The sequence below is a fragment of the Haliotis cracherodii genome, unplaced genomic scaffold (genome assembly GCF_022045235.1).
Source record: "Haliotis cracherodii isolate W230 unplaced genomic scaffold, xgHalCrac1.p SCAF_8, whole genome shotgun sequence".
Classification (NCBI taxonomy): Eukaryota; Metazoa; Mollusca; class Gastropoda; order Lepetellida; family Haliotidae; genus Haliotis; species Haliotis cracherodii.
The window spans coordinates 19,921,656-19,940,523 of NW_027266341.1; the positions used below are offsets into that span (position 1 = coordinate 19,921,656).

The 18,868-nt window shown below is 38.7% G+C and overlaps 1 protein-coding gene across 1 annotated transcript in view; it reads right to left on the reverse strand.

Annotated features, from left to right (window-relative positions):
* Window positions 1–1,639: 1,639 nt before the first annotated feature.
* LOC139449682 (uncharacterized) overlaps window positions 1,640–18,868 on the reverse strand; it is a 47,386-nt gene continuing 30,157 nt past the window's right edge. Inside the window, exons 16-26 of the mRNA XM_071231180.1 lie at window positions 18,776–18,861; window positions 15,463–15,629; window positions 14,845–15,070; window positions 14,043–14,186; window positions 13,269–13,444; window positions 10,015–10,223; window positions 8,408–8,548; window positions 7,265–7,357; window positions 5,422–5,580; window positions 4,097–4,241; window positions 1,640–3,260 (exon numbers count right to left, since the gene is read on the reverse strand). Coding sequence (XP_071087281.1) covers window positions 4,098–4,241; window positions 5,422–5,580; window positions 7,265–7,357; window positions 8,408–8,548; window positions 10,015–10,223; window positions 13,269–13,444; window positions 14,043–14,186; window positions 14,845–15,070; window positions 15,463–15,629; window positions 18,776–18,861 — 1,545 coding nt within the window. The 3' untranslated portion in view covers window positions 1,640–3,260; window position 4,097. The remainder of the gene's footprint in view (window positions 3,261–4,096; window positions 4,242–5,421; window positions 5,581–7,264; window positions 7,358–8,407; window positions 8,549–10,014; window positions 10,224–13,268; window positions 13,445–14,042; window positions 14,187–14,844; window positions 15,071–15,462; window positions 15,630–18,775; window positions 18,862–18,868) is intronic.

Sequence of the window (18,868 nt, forward strand, 5' to 3'; positions counted from 1 at the left end):
TCCTGGTTACAATTAGTCCTCAGCATCACAGGCTTGTCCTAAGACTAAGAGGCAAATGTGCTACTGTCGTAAGAGGCGAGTAACGGGGTCGGGTGGTCTGCTATATAGGCTCGCTGACTTGTTTGATGCATGTCATTGTATCAATGTAGATCGATGCTCATGATGCCAATCACTGGATTGTCTGGTCCAGACTAGAGTATTTACAGATCGCTAAATGCTTCGTTAAACCACAAAAAACTAAAACTGAACCTGGCATTCCTTGTCAGTGCTCGCCATGTCATGACATATCATGGTAATTTATGACGTCACCTATTAATTTCTGAATGACGTCAATTTCAAATGACGTCATGACCACGTACTGTTTGGCTAAAAGCGAATACCATTGTTCAGTCATAACAAACGACTCTTGAAGACAAACTAATTACCGTATTCGACGTTATAAGCGCCCAGGACGCTCTCAAAATTAGAAATAGGGGGCTCTTATTAGAAAATTATTTTAGTGAAAAGAAAACAGAGTTAAAGATAAATTTCATGGTTTATGCTGACAGCCTGAAATGTTTATGCAGTTAATTGCCTATAATTAAGTATGCGTATAACTCACGAGTTCGTATTATACGCGAATATATAAGTCTTGTGTACATTGATCAATCGGAAGGGGTGCTAATTAGGATTGTTCAATGGCAAATATATTAGCAAATATCGCTGTGGGCGCTTATTAGAGCGGGGCGCTTATTACATCGAATACGGTATGTTCAAAACGAGGTCCTAATTAAAGTAGAGATTGTAATTGCAATAAAAGGGTGTTCCGTATTTGAGTACAGTTCATAAAAACAATAGAAAGAAAACATGCAATGTCAAACGAAATGGCATTGATAAAGCACCACTTCTTGTGCAACAAGCCCCTCTGCAAATACGAGTTTGTATGGATATGAGAATTTTAATTTTTACAACAATGAAACCTATGAAATAGATGTCTGAAATAACTGAAGATATTGTTATTAGTTCAGTGGGCTTGTTGGCGTTCACATGCAATGTTTGTTTGTATAGCAATATCCCAGCTATATGATGGATGCTTGAATATATGATTGATTAAAGCGGTCTGTAAATAATCAGATCTGGACCAGACAATCCAGTGATTCACATCGTGAGTATCGATCTACGCAATTTGGATACAATGACATGCATAAACCAAGCCAGTCGGCCTGACCACCCGATCGTGTTAGTCGCCTTTTACAGCAAGCATGGGTTGCTGAAGACATATTCTACCTGTCACGGGTCTCACCTGCAATGGAAGAATCTGTTTCCATTCAGTGAGTGCATGGCTTTATGTCACCAAGCAGTATCCCCGCAATATCACGGGAGGACACCAGAAATAGGATTCACATTTTTTTCTCATGTGGAGAATCGAACCCAGGCTCTTGGCATAACAAACTAATGCCCTTAACCACTAGGCTACCCCACCACCCAATTTCCATTGAACTTGGTTGAGTCTGAGCGTGGGCGCAGTGCATGTCGCCTTCATACTTTATGGTATATGTCAATGCACCATGACATATGAGCCCATGAGCAAATTTTCATGACAGTTTCACACAATCAGCCATATCAACAACAGGAAAGAAGACGTAGAGGAAATGCCGGTTTTATCATGTTTATTGCATAAAATGTTAATGCTGAGTTCAAAGCATATTTATATATTTTAATTTCTCTGGTGAATCCAGTCACAACCTGAACCCATATTTCTTGTATCAAACACAAAAACCTACAGCTCACCAAGTGATACAGTAAACAACCAACAAAGAAAGATGAGTATCTACATTTGAGAACCAAACATACAAATACGGGCAAGGCATACATATGACAAAAACATTGTCATTGTAGATCAATAACATGTGAAAACTAGTCGGAATGGCAGAGTGGGTTGAGGAAATGGCTTAATCTCAAAGTACTGAGGACCATGAATTCTTTGGCACATACACACAGGATGTATATTTGTTGCATAATAAACGTCATTTGGACACATGATTAATGAGCTACTTGCAAGGTCAGACAAAGTGCTCCAAATACTAGTTTTTATTCAACATCCTACAATGTATTTCGTGCCTGCAAACGACCTGACCTTGTTGGTATTATAACGTCTCATTTTTGGGAAATCTCAACTTCAGAATTTGAAATTATTATCACATTTGTATTGACAACATGATTCAGAATCATGAAAAAAAAAGAAAATTTCAATTTCTGAATTTTGGAAAGATAATCATTGTGAGTAGATACCACTAGTTATCATCTATAAAAATAAACATATAATGCCCGGTTGGCATTATACCCTTGTGTTGCACAAGTTTACCACAATGCTCCAAACAAACAGCATGTATTACAGCTGTAACAACATTGCCAACCATTTTCTGTATGTTGGATATAACGAACTTACTTTTTAGTCCCGACTATTTGCTGTGGTTATGCTGTATATATGCTTATAACTAACTACGGTTATAACAAACTAAAAATAGTAGTCCCTTTGAGTTCGCTATAACCATAGTTTACTGTATTTACATTTTCAGTTCAAAATTTTGTGCCAACCTTCACATAGTTGCCATCTTCCTGAGGAAAAGGCTTTAACTGACTATAAAAGTCCAGATTCCATCCTTGCCAAACTAGGCGGACATTTCCAGGATCGCCACCAGTGGCTTTTATGAGTTATCTCCCTTCTATGTCCCTCCTACTGATCAATCAGATTCCATCTCTCATATCACTTGCAATTCCTTCAAACAAAATGGCAAACATGAAATTCTTACCATGAACACGTTTGTGGCACAATTGAAGGCACTGGAGGTTTATGGTGGGATTACTGGAATGTCTCATATAACGCATTCATAAAAAAAGGTTTATTCTTTTATCAATATTACAAATTGACAATGGACCCTCAGAAACAATGCAATCAACTCATTTGCACGTCACCCTCATTGAAATATTAATCAATGCACAATGGACATCAACTTATTCGCACATCACCCTCATAAAAATAGTAATGAATGAACGAGCCACATCAAATCACACATTATACCTCTTCAATATCAATCAACTTTAATCATCATGAAAGTGTCCCTGCATTTCTGAGAAGCCCATGTGTGTCAGAAGACATAACGCCTATAATCCCTGAGTAATGGTGGTCAACAGCGGCGGCAGTACAGCGCTAGTATTCTTGTCTGTACAGGTTGCCTCCTCTTTTATGTCGCTGACCTTCACACTTCATCCTTACTGCCCTGAAAACAAACATTCATATTTTCTTAGAATAGGACAATTTGTTTTCATCAAGATTCATGATCTTATCATCCAAAACCGGCTTTCACAGGAGGTATCATTAGGGTAAGTAAGTATTATTGGCAGGGTATGGCAATTTCATATTTGTAACACAAGCTAAGTTTGCAACAAGCGATGGTCTCACAAGTGATTGGATAACATTGAAGGTCAAAAACTTATATATTGAAATTTGACGAAACTTTATATACACGATGTCAAGGCAGTTCATGGCAGATTGAAGGTCAAGGTCATTAAGCCAGAAGTGCTTATAACTTTGTTATTATGTAGTTAGAGGCATGGGACTTTCTGTTTCAAAGTTGTACTGTACTGGGAGTTTAATTTCTATCTGATCTGTCTGTCAGTATACAAAACTGGTTGTTGAGCTATCAAAACAATACCATGGTATTAGGAATAGAACTTCGTATTTCTATTTCAGGTACACACCTGAAAATAACCGAATCAAAGTCAGACTTGTTGCCATGGAAATGGAAAAAATATAAATCCTAAAAATCTGCACCGGAAACGACACCTACCTCCTTCTCAGCCAAGTCTAACTTGTTTCCATGGAAACAGGGAAAAATCAAATGTTGTAAACTTATGTTGAAAAAAGATATTGATCGTTTTTGAGTTATGCTACGGAAACAAAATTATTATGGACGGACAGACAGACAATGCGTCGACTACATTGACAAAAAAGAAAGTAGAAACGAGCTACAGGGCAGGCACTTATTGAGGAGGCTGATTCCACCACTCAGATAAAGAGAATGGTTAAAAATTCAAATGGAACATGCTGGCCTACCTCATATGCATCCCTCCCGACATTCCACCAGGATTTCATTGATCCCGACATATTCAGGTTGTGAGGCAGCAAAAACCACAGCACGGGCAACATCCTCTGCCTCCAGGACTTTACACGATTCACTCATGTCAAACTGGGACTTTGCCTGCAATGGTCATGATGAATTGTTGCATTCATTACCATCCTCGATTGTCCAGGGTATTATATCTCCTGGCACATTCCCTACCAAAGTGTCATATGGTATTAGTTCAGCAAATCATAACAAGAGTCATCAGAAGATGACAAACCCCCCCTCAAATTCGAAGGAACAAATCATCTGACAGTTACTTCAAGTCCAACTTGATGAGAGAATTTCTATCTAATCTGTCTGCCTGTATACAAGAGTAGTTAGTGAACTATCAAAACAATACCACAGCATTAGGATTAGGAAGTTTGTATTTCTATGTCAGGTACACACCACTATGAACTCGAGTCAAAGTCAAACTTGTTGCCATGGAAACAGAAAAAAATGTTAAGTCTAAAATCCCCTAAATAGCATTTGGCAACCTGGTCTTTGTGCGTGCACAGTTTCAAGAAAGAATACCTATTAGTTTTAGAGATATTGTCCGAAGAAACACACCACAATAAACAGAGTCAAAGTCAAACTTGTTGCCATGGAAACAGGGAAAATGAATATATTTTTTACAATTTCTAAATAGCAAAAGGGACCACTTCAGCCCTTGATTAATACATGTACCATGTTTGGACATAAAATCTTTCACAGTTTTCAAGTTGTGCTCCGGAAACGACACATACCTTCATCTTTTAGAGAATAAGTCCAAATTGTTTCCATAGAATCATGAAAAATAATAATGCCCAAAATCTGCAAATAGCAAAAGGTACCACTTCAGGATCTGTTTTGTATATCCGTCAAGTTTTGTTGAAAGATATTGAACGGTTTTTGAGTTGAGCTCCGGAAACAAAATACACCCCACCTTTAGAGAGTAAGTCCAAACTGTTTCCACGGAAATCAGGAAAAAAAAAATGATTACAGATGGATGGACAGACGAGGCGTCGACTATATCCCCCCTCATTATATGCCAGGGGGATAAAAATGTGTCCAAAACATATTTACTCAGGGCAATTATTGCATGACTTCACAGCACCTTATAGTTGTAATTATTTGCTCAAATTTCATGACTTATAAGCAAAGGCATTACATAAGTGCTACAGAATGTCTCAGTTGCCTTCTATATCGATTCACTTGATAACAATTATTGATCTTAATTTCCATCCAGCGAACAAAGTGTGAGTCCTAAACATGTGTGAGAATAGCTAGCTCATACCTCAGCATCTGTTGTGTGGCCTTGAAGTTCCGTCTTTACGTCTCCAGGCTGGATACAGGTGACCTTGACCCCCAACCCCTTGACCTCATGGCGCAAAGCCTGGGACATTCCTTCCACAAAGAACTTGGTGCCTGAGTAGACAGCCAGTCCAGGAAATCCCTAAAGTGAGACAAGTGGCAAGATCTAAAACTGTTGCAAATGATGACGTTGATGGTTTGTTTGTTTGTTGCAGCAGTCGGTAATATACCAGTTATATCATGGTGGCTGTATATAGGGGAATTTGGGCAAGACAAAACTGTGACTGATTAATGAGCAAAGTATTTGGCAAAGTGCCATGCTGCCTGGGTGCAATGACACAGTCAACCATGTTACCACGCCTCACCAGCCAATCCAGTTCTTCATTTCTTATGACAAGCCTGGGTTAATAGGAAGCAATTCTAACCTGGAATCCCTGGTATACCCCTTGGTGATAAGGAAAAATATCATCACTGTATTCAGAGACCATATACCATATATTTTGGGGCTGGGACGAGTCCAAATTTACTACCCGGGTACCCACCCCACTATTACCCCACCCTACCCAGGTACCTGCTGTAGGTCATAACTTGGGCACAAAATGTTCAGTTGGGAATTGTTTTACCGGAGCCCTGTGGCAAAAAGTGTTTAGATATACATGTAGTATAAAATGATCTGATTGACTGAAGCTTTGTCTTTACTCAAACATAGAAAAATCAGAAGGAATGTGCCTATAGTGAGAAAGAAATGCGACTTGTACTAGTGTAACCATTGAATTGTATTGTTATTGTCATTTAACCATATATCACATGACTAACCACGGGTCCGGGTAGTCCTGTGGGTCCCTGGGTCCAACTGATCAGGACCCACGTGACCCGAGTACCCGAGTATTAGTCGCCTAATATACCGGTATTGGTATATGATCTCTGCTGTACTGATTCAAAAATGTACCGATAGTGCCTGTAAGCATGGAAAGTTCACTTTTATCAACTCTTGTTTTAAGCTTACATACCGTATTTGACGTAATAAGCGCCCTGCACTAATAAGCGCCCATGGCGACAATTGCTAACATATTGGTTAGTGAACAATCCCAAATAGCACCCCTTCTGATTGGTCAATGTACACAAGACTTATCTATTCGCGTATAATACGCATTCATGTGTTATATGCACCCTTAATTTTGGGCAATTAAATTCTGGAAAAATATATCTGTCGTACATAAACATTTCAGGCTGTCAGCATAAACCACCAAATTTATCTTTCAACTCTGTTTTAATATTCTAATAAGAGCCCCCTATTACTAATTTGGAGAGCGCCTTGAGCGCTTATTACGTTGAATATGGAATATCAAAAGGCAAGGCCATTGCTGACAAACCTAGAATCATAATTGGGTCGAACTGGGATTCGAATCCACAATCATAGGTTTCCGGTGTGCCAAAGGGATGCAATTCTGTTTGTCTTAGGGGACTGGGCCACCCATGCCCCTTCTTACATGGAACTTTAATCTCATTAAATGGTTTATATCGATGAAGTATGATTGTGAAGTGGGAGGTTGTGTGGCTGCTGTTCTTACATGTGAAGCGACAACTTTCCTAGTTGAAGGTTGCCTAGGCATCAAGCTAAGAGTTGTTTAAACCCAATTAACGTCACTGCCTATATATGTCCTTTATTGCAAGATACTTCTTGTAGTGGTTTCATATCACTGGTGTTGTCTAAAAAGGGAATTGTACTGTGGCAAACTTTGGTCACATGCTACTTTAGGTCTTCTAGCCTTTGGGTATCGCTCACTGACTTTCTTTAATATCTATATCTGTTTTTGAACTCTCACCTTCCTGCCTGCATCCGATGAGATGTTGATGATGTGACCCTTCTTTCTCTTGACCATCCCATCAAGGACACTACCAATACAGTTGGTCACGCCCTGTAAACAGTAGACAGTTATTCAAATATATATTCAGGATCATAAATATTAAAATTCAACACATTGTTGATGGTATATTTAACCTATCCAGTGCTGCAGACAGGTGCCGTATTCGTGTTCTGAACAAACGAAAACTTGTCTAATATGGATGGATTGCAAATTATAACAGTCTTAAACACGCGGGTAAACAATACTATAAGCTATCATGATTAATTGTTACCATACCTTGTCTATATATTATCAAAAATGTTCTTCAAAAGTTGGTTAAACTACCGTTTACCGTATCAGGCACTATCTTCCCCTTATCGGGAATATGTCATTTTGTGTCAGCAGGAAATGGATTTCCTCCCAATCCTGCATTGCAATTGGCTATTGACGCACTCAAATTCTCTTGTCTTGGTTATGTTAACGCTATTTTGGCATCCGAATCCGAATGTACAACAATGTACAAGGCCTTTGAATGATCCCAGCACAATAACATACCAGTACTTGTCAATTCTACAAACGAGCAGTGTGGTACTTTTCGTTTTGAAAAATTATGTCAGATTATTGTCAATTTTGATACTGACCAGTCCTGTACTCATGTGGTTGAAAAGTTATCTGGACCACTGCCTATCCTTCAATATACTGCGTGAAAGAGTGTTCTAAATACACAACAACAATTGAAGTGCCACAGGAAAAATTGGAAAAACTCCAGACATGGTGGGGGATTATCTTTGAATTTAATCAACTCTTTTACGAATGTTTCATTTGTGTAAATTGTAGAATTACTTATCCCTTCCCTAAAATGATAGTCACTTATAACTAGAAACAGCTACCAAAGCTTTGTATTGAACTTAAGGTGATATGATGTGACAATACCTGTACAATCAATGTTCACTCAACAGTCAAGAGAAATTCTGCGGAACATTACCAACAGAGAAATGGATATGTGGTAATCACTTCCCAAAATAGGTTAGATTGTGATTGAGTGCAGGGTAAGGGGATGGGTTATAATACACTGGATTCTCAGGATTCTCAGGATGTCCCACAAGGGACAACAGCACTTACTTTACAGTTGAGGTCTACTTGTTTGTCCCACTCATCGAAGTGCAGGTTGGTCATCAGCGTGTAGTACATGACGCCCGCATTATTCACAAGGATGTCCACGGGGCCAAGCGTCATCTCTGTGTGCTTCACCAACTCCGCAACCTCAACACACAAACATCACATGTATAACACACAGGTTTGTTTGTGTGTTGTTAACGCTTCACCAACTCCGCAACCTCAACACACAAACATACATGAATAACACACAGGTTTGTTTGTATGTTGTTAACGCTTCACCAACTCCGCAACCTCAACACACAAACACCACATGTATAACACACAGGTTTGTTTGTTTGTTGTTAACTCTTCACCAACTCCGCAACCTCAACACACAAACACCACATTGATAACACATAGGTTTGTTTGTTTGTTGTTAACCCTTCAATCCACAACCTCAACACACAAACACCACATGTATAACACACAGGTTTGTTTGTAGTTAACGCTTCACCAATTCCGCAACCTCAACACACAAACACCACATGTATAACACACAGGTTTGTTTGTTGTTAATGCTTCACCAACTCCGCAACCTCAACACACAAACATCACATGTATAACACACAGGTTTGTTTGTTTGTTGTTAACCCTTCACCAACTCCGCAACCTCAACACACAAACACCACATGTATAACACACAGGTTTGTTTGTTTGTTGTTAACTCTTCACCAACTCCGCAACCTCAACACACAAATATCACATATATAACACACAGGTTTGTTTGTTTGTTGTTAACTCTTCACCAACTCCGCAACCTCAACACACAAATATCACATATATAACACACAGGTTTGTTTGTTTGTTGTTAATGCTTCACCAACTCCGCAACCTCAACACACAAACACCACATGGATAACACATAGGTTTGTTTGTTTTCTGTTTAACGCCGCACTCAGTAATATACAAGCTACCGGTACATCACCGTCTGTAATTAAACTGTCTGGACCAGACAATCCAGTGATTTATATGAGCAACAATCCACACTGTTGGAGGAAAAAGACATGCAATTTACAAAGTCACCAAGCCTAAACACCCGATCCATCCATTTGATCACTTCTTACACCAGCGTAGGTTGCTGGGGACCAATTCTAACCTGGACTCCCCACAGGAGACAACACGTTTATTTGTTTATTGTTGAACAACACAACAACACAACAATATTCCAGCTATATGATGGCGGTCTGTAAATAATCGAGTCTGACCAGACAATACAGGGATTGATATCATGAGCATCGATCCACACAATTGGGATACGATGACATGCATCAACCAAGTCAGAGAGCCTGACCACCCGATCCTGTTAGTCGCCTCTTACGACAAGCATAGTTGCCTTTTATAGCAAGCATTGGTTGCTGAAGACATATTCTACCCCGGATCTTCATGGGTTCACGTGTATTGTGGCATAGAGTATCGCGATGCACTCAGTGACCCTGCCTACAACAACACGTAGGCAGGGTCGTTCAGTACTAACTACTTAATGACTATATTGCACATATTCCAATTTTGTGCTACAGCGACTTAACGCAAGTCGTGGTTTTAAAAAGAAAAATAATATATATTGTCAATACCTCACTTCTCTTCGTTACATCAGTCTTAACAGAAATCGCAACTCCACCAAATTCAGCCATGCTTTTCTCGACTTCCCTCAGTTTATCCTCTCTCCTTGCTGCCATAGCAACCTTGGCGCCTTCTTGAGCCAGTGCCAGTGCAATGGCTGACCCTATGCCAGATGATGCTCCTGTTACTATGGCAACCTTTCCATCTAGAGCACCTGATCCTGTTTCCGGATGAAATAAGGAAGATAATTATCACACAGATGCAGTTTTATGGTTTACATAACCTTTTACCTTTTCTCAATGAAACTGACATAGGATCATTCATGAAAGAATAAATTTCTCCATGAATAAATATATTCAATAACTTGCTGGGGGCCGGGCATTAAGGGGATGAAACAAGGACTGGTTGGCTCAAGAGTCAGTATACTGTGAGTGAGTGAGTATGGTTTTACGCCGCTTTTAGCAATATTCCAGCAATATCACGGCGGGGGACACCAGAAATGGGCTTCACACATTGTACCCATGTCGGGAATCGAACCCGGGTCTTCGGCGTGAAGAGCGAACGCTTTAACCACATGGCTACCCGACAGCCCCCAGTATACTGTGTCTGAGTGGGGTATCCATGTTAAACCACGGCATGGTATCTCAGTGGGCTAGCACTGTAAAAACCATCATTAGTCCAGACTGGCATGCGCATGCACACACAATGCATTGTACAGATTATTATTCATCTTAAAGGTTCATTTGGATTTGAAATGTGAACAGAAAAAAATGACAATTTCTGAATTTTTATGGCTTTAGATGAAATCTTATGTAGAAAAAACAAAGAGGGGTGACCTTTGATCTAATCACTTTAACAATAATAATTAATGTTGAACATACAAAATGAAAAATAATATGAAGTTATATTTTCTCCCAAAAACCAATTATGGACTCTTACAATTAATCAATGTATCAGAGTCAAGTGAACCAGTCATCAATAATAATAAATAACAAGAAAATCACTAATATTAACTCATGCATCAAACAATAAATATGTCACTTTAAACAATACCATATTCATTCTAATATGCAACCCCTGACCAACTTCTAGTCAAATCTAAAAGTAATCATCATAAATGTGCCCTACACAGACTGAAAATGTACATAACAGTCCATAATATTTTGTGATTAATACAGACTTATTCTTACTTGCTACAGCAGCACAGAAAGAAAATATAGTGCTGGAATATAAGCAACTACTCTAAACAATACATTTAGAATCATCAGTGTTAGAACTACTGTAAGTTTGTTCTCTACTGCTCAAATCTAAAAACAAACTGAACTCATTTATTGAACTCCACCCCCCTTTAATTTGCTACACACCAGGGGAACTTAGTAAGGTGAATACGGTAAGTGATTATTGTATTATCTACTCTATATGATCAGATATATCTGAGATAACACATTTATTCAATATCAGGAATAGATGCCAGTGTTAAATCCCACTTGTTGAACATAGATTTTACGTAACGCAAGTCGAGGTTTAAGTATGTATGGAGTAATCATCTAAACCCTAAAGATGACATTGTGGGAACAGTGTCCTGATAGGCAGAGAACATTCCCATCGTGCTTACCCTCAAAATTGAAAATAAATAAACATTATTAGCATCATAGTATGTGTATACATTCCATGTCCAGGTTCAAGTATGCATGGGACAGTCATTTAAACCCTAAGATGATATTGTGGGAACAGTGTCTTACGAGGTAGAGAATATTTCATGTATGAGACAGTCATTTGAACCCTGAGATGATATTGTGGGAACATTGTCCTGAGAGGTAGAGAACATTTACATTGTACTTACCCTGGGGATTGAAAATGAATAATTATTATTAGCATCATAATATGTTTATATATTCCAAATCTCATACATAAGCTGCAAAATTAAAACAGAAGTGAGAACTGTCATGCTAGAATGAATCTAACCCTTTGTGGAGGCAGTTTGGGCAGCCATGTCTCTGTGTCGCTTGCTAACAACTGTAATAGATGCCGGCTGTTGTACTACAAGGTTAATCTACAACGCTGCTGAACTTTTGAACTCTCCAAGCTAAACTGTGTCCCATATAGCATAGAAAAATAACATTACAAAGAGTTACTTCCCTTTAATTGGCTGAGAAAGGAGTATTGTCCTTGGAATGTCTTGAAAGTAAATTCCTTTGATACTAAAATGATTTCATCAGATTTCTTATGATCTTATTGTTTTATTAGAATTTGATTTTCTATTAAAATGACATAGCAAACATTTAAAGATATAACTATATTAGGGCTGGGACGGTTAACTCTACGAGTTACTAATGTTCGCATTTCTTTCTGACTAAGCACCATTGCTTTTGACCTTTATAGGTTTGAATCAAAATATAACTTCTGTCAACTTCATTGTATGCACGACCAGAGCATTTTATACATGTATCTAAATACATTTTACCAGGGCTACGGTCAAACTATTCCCAATTGGACATTTTGTATCCAACTCTTGAGACCTGTAGCGGGTACCCGGGTAGGGTCGGGTAATAACAATGTGGGTACTCGGGTAGTTAATTTGGACTCGTCCTAGCCCTAAACTATATTGTACATTGTACTTAATATGTCCAGACCATTAGAATCTGTCAACAGAGTGATGGTGCCCTTGGGTGCTCTACTAAATAGGAGAATAGTGGGTAACATTTCATATGAATTTTCTATTCCACTGAATGCTTATTGAAAAGTAGTTGTGATGAATTTTACATCTTACCCTCAAATGATTTGAGCATTTTTAACCTAAAGAAAATGTTTACAGAAAAACAATTTTTTCAGTTGTTGCAGTGATGACTCGGATAATAGATGGTATTTTAATATACCAGTACCTCAAGGTCCCCGATTCCTCCAGTTCAAGAGCTGACTAAAACCGGGATCAGGTGATTAAGGCTTGGTGACTAATTATAATTGGGTGATTGTGTTGCTCATGTCTTCAGTCACGCTGCCTAGCCAAGATTACTTACATGCAGCCATGATATAGGTACAATATTGCTGATTGCAGCACAAAAAAACTCTGTTTGTTCACAAAAACAAAATATGACAACTGTGATTAGCAGAATACAACTGCCATTTCTTTTGCCATTTTCTGTAAAATCTCATTCTCTAAACTCATCCCTCTAAATGATATTCCAATATTCTGTTAAATGTAAGCTTTGATTTCAAACTCTCAGAAAAATTAAGAAAGACTTTTTGTATGAGACTCGATCATTACCTGGAAGTGTCAACCGCTGACGTCTCTTCACGATAAGTTTGTTGTTGAGGAGGTTTGTGAAGTAGTGGTTGAGCAAGACACTATCGGTGTAGGCGTATGAGAGACCAAGTTGTGACAGCATGGACAAAAGACTTTTATTTGTATATGAGCTGAGCTTTTCAAAGAATGATGCATCTCTGAAAAATAATTAAACACAATAAGCAATTTACGGGACGGAAATAGATGCTTTCTGCCATAACATTTTCGCTTATTAAAAATAGTTTTAAAATATAAACTGTAGTTTATTTTTACAAGAGTTATTATTATAGCTGAAACAAAGTGAAAGAATTAGTCTCATAAACAACAGGAATATTGGAAATATACAAATTCCTTGAAATCAAATCTTTGCTATGATGTGATAACTCTCTTCATGAAGTTCATATTGGAGTAAAATATGTGACTTACTAATTAGAATGTCCATAGCATTTTAGTTTCTAAGTTAATTAATTGGTCATATTTTTCATGATTTATTTTTTAGATGTGCCTGCATCAATTTTTCTAAAGGCATGCACAGCCTTAAGAACCAGTTATTCTTATTTTCCTGCATAATCATTAAATAGATTTAATTAATATAGAAAATCATCTTTTAAAAAAACCAATACGCAATAATATGATACATATATATTTCCTGATTTATCAATAAAATCTTAAAATCAGCTGATCAATTATTCTTTATAAATTGCACTTGAATCAGCCAAATTAAGAAAAATATCAATCTGCGCTAGATATGCTTACTTGATGTATGTGTCCAGAAGCTGGGGTAGCAGACCTGTCTGGTTGCTGTGACCGTTGGACTGTCCCAGAACAGCATCCCGCCATTCGGAGAAGGGGACAAACTTCAGGGAAAACCCATGGCCGTGCATCCGCTCAAACACCCATCTGGAAGTCAACATTATCAAGTTGAAATTCTAATATAAGATGCAACAGTAATAAATGTCACCGCCTATGCAAGACCTAAATTTAAGTATTCTTATAAACCTACTGGCTGTTTGTGTAACTCAATATGGAGTTTTTGAAATTGTGGTAACACCTTGTAGGAGGTATTACAACGATTGTAACACCTCGCAGGAGGTATTACAACGTTTTGTAAAACCTTGATAGAACAAAAACTACGAACAACCTACGAGACGCACATGCAGATTTCGTGCCATTGTGAGATCCACATGCAGATTTCGCACTGTTGCGAAACCCACGTGCTGAGGTCACTGGTTTCATTGAACCGAGTTTATGACTGCAGGCGATATTTCATTACACATTTGAGAGTTTTTATTACAGTTATTTGATTAAAAAACATTGTCTATGCGATGAGTCGGTTTATAAGTTGGACAAACCATGTCTCCTCGGGATTACTAGAGATTGTAAACCCTCACATTTCGGGAACGTCCCTCATGTGAGGATTTACAATCTCTAGTAATCCCTAGGAGACATGGTTTCTCCTACCCTTATCAGTAAAATTCCTCCTACAATGTACAGATACTGTAATTTTTTCTTATTTATTTCTTATTTTTTTCCAAACATTATACATGTGTCTGTTCACCTTGCTTTGATGGGTTGTGTGTTGATAACATGGAATGTTTTCCCCATTACAGATGAAGGATTCTGGGTAATCTTAACAATGACTTTGGAAGCAAAATCCACAGGTGTCATTTCCATGTTCCAGTCCACTTCTGGAGCCAGTCCTAGTTTTGTACAAGCCTGCAGCACCAGCAGTGTGAAGTCTTGAGGGTTCCATTGTCCTGTTAGCCTGTCACCGGACAGGTTACCTGCAGCAACAAACTCTTAGCTAAAAGAGGTTCCCATTACGGATTCATAAAAGTTGTTACGGTATGTGAGACCAATTTGTTTCACATGTGAACCTCAATGGATGTGGCACTGGTGATCCAGGTCGTCAAAGGCTCTGTAATTTGTGATGCAGCTGAACTGTGCCTGTAGGCTTCCCAAAAGTGATAAACATCTAAAACCTGCATCATTAACCTGATATGCCATATTCTAAGTGAGTTCTTGTTCAAAATGTTTATCCAGAGTACAATGTAAAGGGAGATAACTTTACCTTATCTGTAAATTCTGACTGAATAACTGTTCAAAGCTGCGTTAAACAAAACTGTCGCTCAATCCAAATAAAGTCTCAGTGGACTGTCAAGGGAGATAACTCTACCTAATCTGTAAATTGTAACAGGCAGTCCCCTCTTTCCAGCTTTCTTTACCAGTTGCTCGGCAACCCATTTAGATTGTGAATATCCATCTTCCAAGTCGTCATGGTAACTTGACGCATCATCTTCTTCTGAACAACCTTCTAATCCATTCGGAAAAACTGCATCTGTGCTAAAATGACATTATAATTTTTTACATAAATGCGGATCACAAACAACCCGTAGTTTTCTTTATTGTCCGTCTACCCAAAACCGGCTGTTGGCAAGATGTTTAAAGGTTTAATGTTAATATACTCCTGAAAGAAATGCAAATTGATAGACATGTTTTAAAGATAGTAGCAGATAAATGATACGCGAATACGCATCAATGTGATGTCATTTAGTACCAATAAAAACATGGTATGATTGTACGCATCAAAACACAGCAAAGGCCACATGTATAACCAAACGTAACAATACAGAAAAATAACACCGCACAAGAAGCACAGGACTAGTCCACATGCATGGAAGCAGAACTACACCTTCAGAGGACTGGTCAAGGAGAATTACAGGCAGGTGTAGCCAGGTCATTCGATGTGTCTCTGAGCACCATTTCAAAGGCTGGATTATCCATTAGAATATTGTATAAATTTGATATTAGAACAACAGTTTATCAAACATCATGACTTCTAATTAATCAACACACACAATTACGTATATACACTAACCACTGTCTCGATCAAGGCCATATAATCATCGGTTACAAAAAATGAACAGTCAATCTCGTGACGTCTTGTCGTCGTCTGCTTCTTAGAACGGCGGTATTCAGCAGTACTTCAGGGTGTTAACCTTTGGCAACGGTTGTGCCAGTTGACTCATTTACACGAGTACCGGTACATCGCCTGGTTAACTACAGATCGAAATTGTCCCAGAGCTGAGGTCATGCAATTTGTAAATAGCACTGTCACCATGAAAACTATTTTGGTAGCCAAGGGCAGCGACGAGTAACGGAAGCAAGTCAGGTTCCGCCAGGTTCGGGGTTGAGAGACTGTTTAACTGTTGGAAAATCATTTCAAACCAATTGCCACACGAGTACAACTTAAAAAATACTAATAACCTGTTAATTGATAAAATTTGTTTGACAAATTAAGTTCTTCGGCATTTTGTTCACTATTTCTACAATCTACAACCTAGAATGGGAGATGCCATATGGATTTTGAAGAAATGACAGGTCGCGTCGATTACCAAGAAATAACTTGTAGGTTAAGTCTAAACAGTGGAAATATACAACAGGTTGCGATGAAATTAAACCTTTTATCTTTGGAGGTTATTTTATAACTTCTTTTTGAAAACAAAACTATGTGTTTTAAACCATTTCTTCCAACTTAATCTTGAACTTTAGTAATTTGTTACATTTATAACTACCTGTGACCCCTTTTCGGAATGTTCTAACATAGCGGACCTTTGAACCAGGGGTCCGGAAAATTTAAAATCCCAATCGCACATTTGCATTTAGGCCACGCCCCCTTCAAATAGCGTATTTTAGGACGACTTTTCGCACACATTACAAGTTGTTGCGTATTCATAATATGATGAATTATGAATTGTTTCAATTTAAATTGTTAATTCACCGGACAATTAATGACAAATAATATCATTTTAGATATACATGGAAAACATACGTATGTTTCTGTTGTAATATCGATCTGTTAACGTAGTGAATGGTCTAATTAATATTCATGAGTTATATTCATGAGTCTGCTCAAGTGTACGCGTTGTAACATTTGGATCGAGACTATTATCCCATATTTGGTTATCACGTGACCTCACGGGAAAAGTTTTTTTTAAACTAAAGATTATTTAAAAACAAGACAGAACAAAGTTTGAACCCACGTGTCATTACGCGTACCAGGGGAGCACCATTTTCAAAGCATTCATGTCGTTATGGAGGATTTGAGATTAATCTCCTGTGTATTTAAATTTGATGTAGTTTGACCTGTGAATTACATATACCTCTTATTTAAAGCGCTTGAATTAAAATAAGAGGTATCTAATCTACAGTAGGACTACATCGAAACTCAAAACACAGTCGGTTTATCTCCAAAATGGCTCAATGCAGCTTACTCATTGAAGGATATCTGACCAGACAGTGTGGAACCCCCTTCCTGAGGCAAGTCTCAGGGGTATTGATGCTAAAACATCGCCATCTTCGACATGCAGTGTTTGGCCTAACCAGCGATTGAGGACTGGGTGGTACTGAAAAGAGTCAAGATTCGTGTTGCGTTTATCAGAATTGACATCCAGGGCTAGGGTGTACTAACGTCATCATGGACATTTTGACGCCAACTCATATGCGGGAGGTCAAACAGATTTTGTGGTGGAAGCGTAATGATGTGGGCGGACGTCTGCCACGGTGGCAGAAGAAACCGGGCATAAGTGCAAGGCAGTATCAAACGCTATTTTGACGAAATCCTACACTGCTACTGCTAACGTTGTCTTTCAACAGGGCAATTCTGGACCGCATACGAAACTAATAACAGCAGCATCCCATGGAACCACAATGTAAACCTCCTCCCGTCGGCCTCTAATAATCACCAGATATGAACACCAAAGAACACCAATGGGACGAGGCGATCGCGGACTACGACAGCGTCACCCTGAACCAGGAATACTGCAACAACTTGCTCATGCACAACAGACTGAATGGACTAACATTTCTCAACGTGTGATCCGTACTCTCTTTACGTCTATGGGCCGGAGGTGCCAGTAGTTATCTGACCGTGAAGATCCGGGGTAGAATAGGTCTTCAGCAACCCATGCTTGCCATAAAAGGTGACGATGCTTGTCTTAAGAGGCGACTCACGGGATCAGGTGGTCAGGCTCTCTGACTCGGTTGATGCATGTCATCAATCCCAATTGCGTTGATCGATGCTCATGATGTCAATCACTTGATTGTCTGGTCCAGACTAAATTATTTACAGACCGCCGTCATATAGCTAGAATATTGCTGAGTGGGGCATTAAACAACAAACAAACAAACAGTAGTTATCAACGCTAACGATGAGCCAATGACTTCCCATGACCTTGATCGTTGTCATTTTCAGTGTAATGTCTTCATATTACATACGTGTCGCTTGTATGCAATGATGTGCAGTATATGTGTGCAACGTCCAACACAAAAACATCTTGTTAAGCATTTCTTTTCTTAGGAGTGAGTATGGGTTATTATGAGTTAGCTGATCTTACCAGACAGAAAGAGACTTTTCCAGACACAGGCTTCCAACAAGTGGCTACAGTCGCAGATTGCGTTATTTATGTCAAACTAATATGGTGCGTTACCTGATGTAGTGGATGGGCTTTACTTTTCCAGTACAGGCAAACAGAATGATGTTGGCAGTGCCCAGAACATTGGGGCCATGGAGAGCCTGAGAA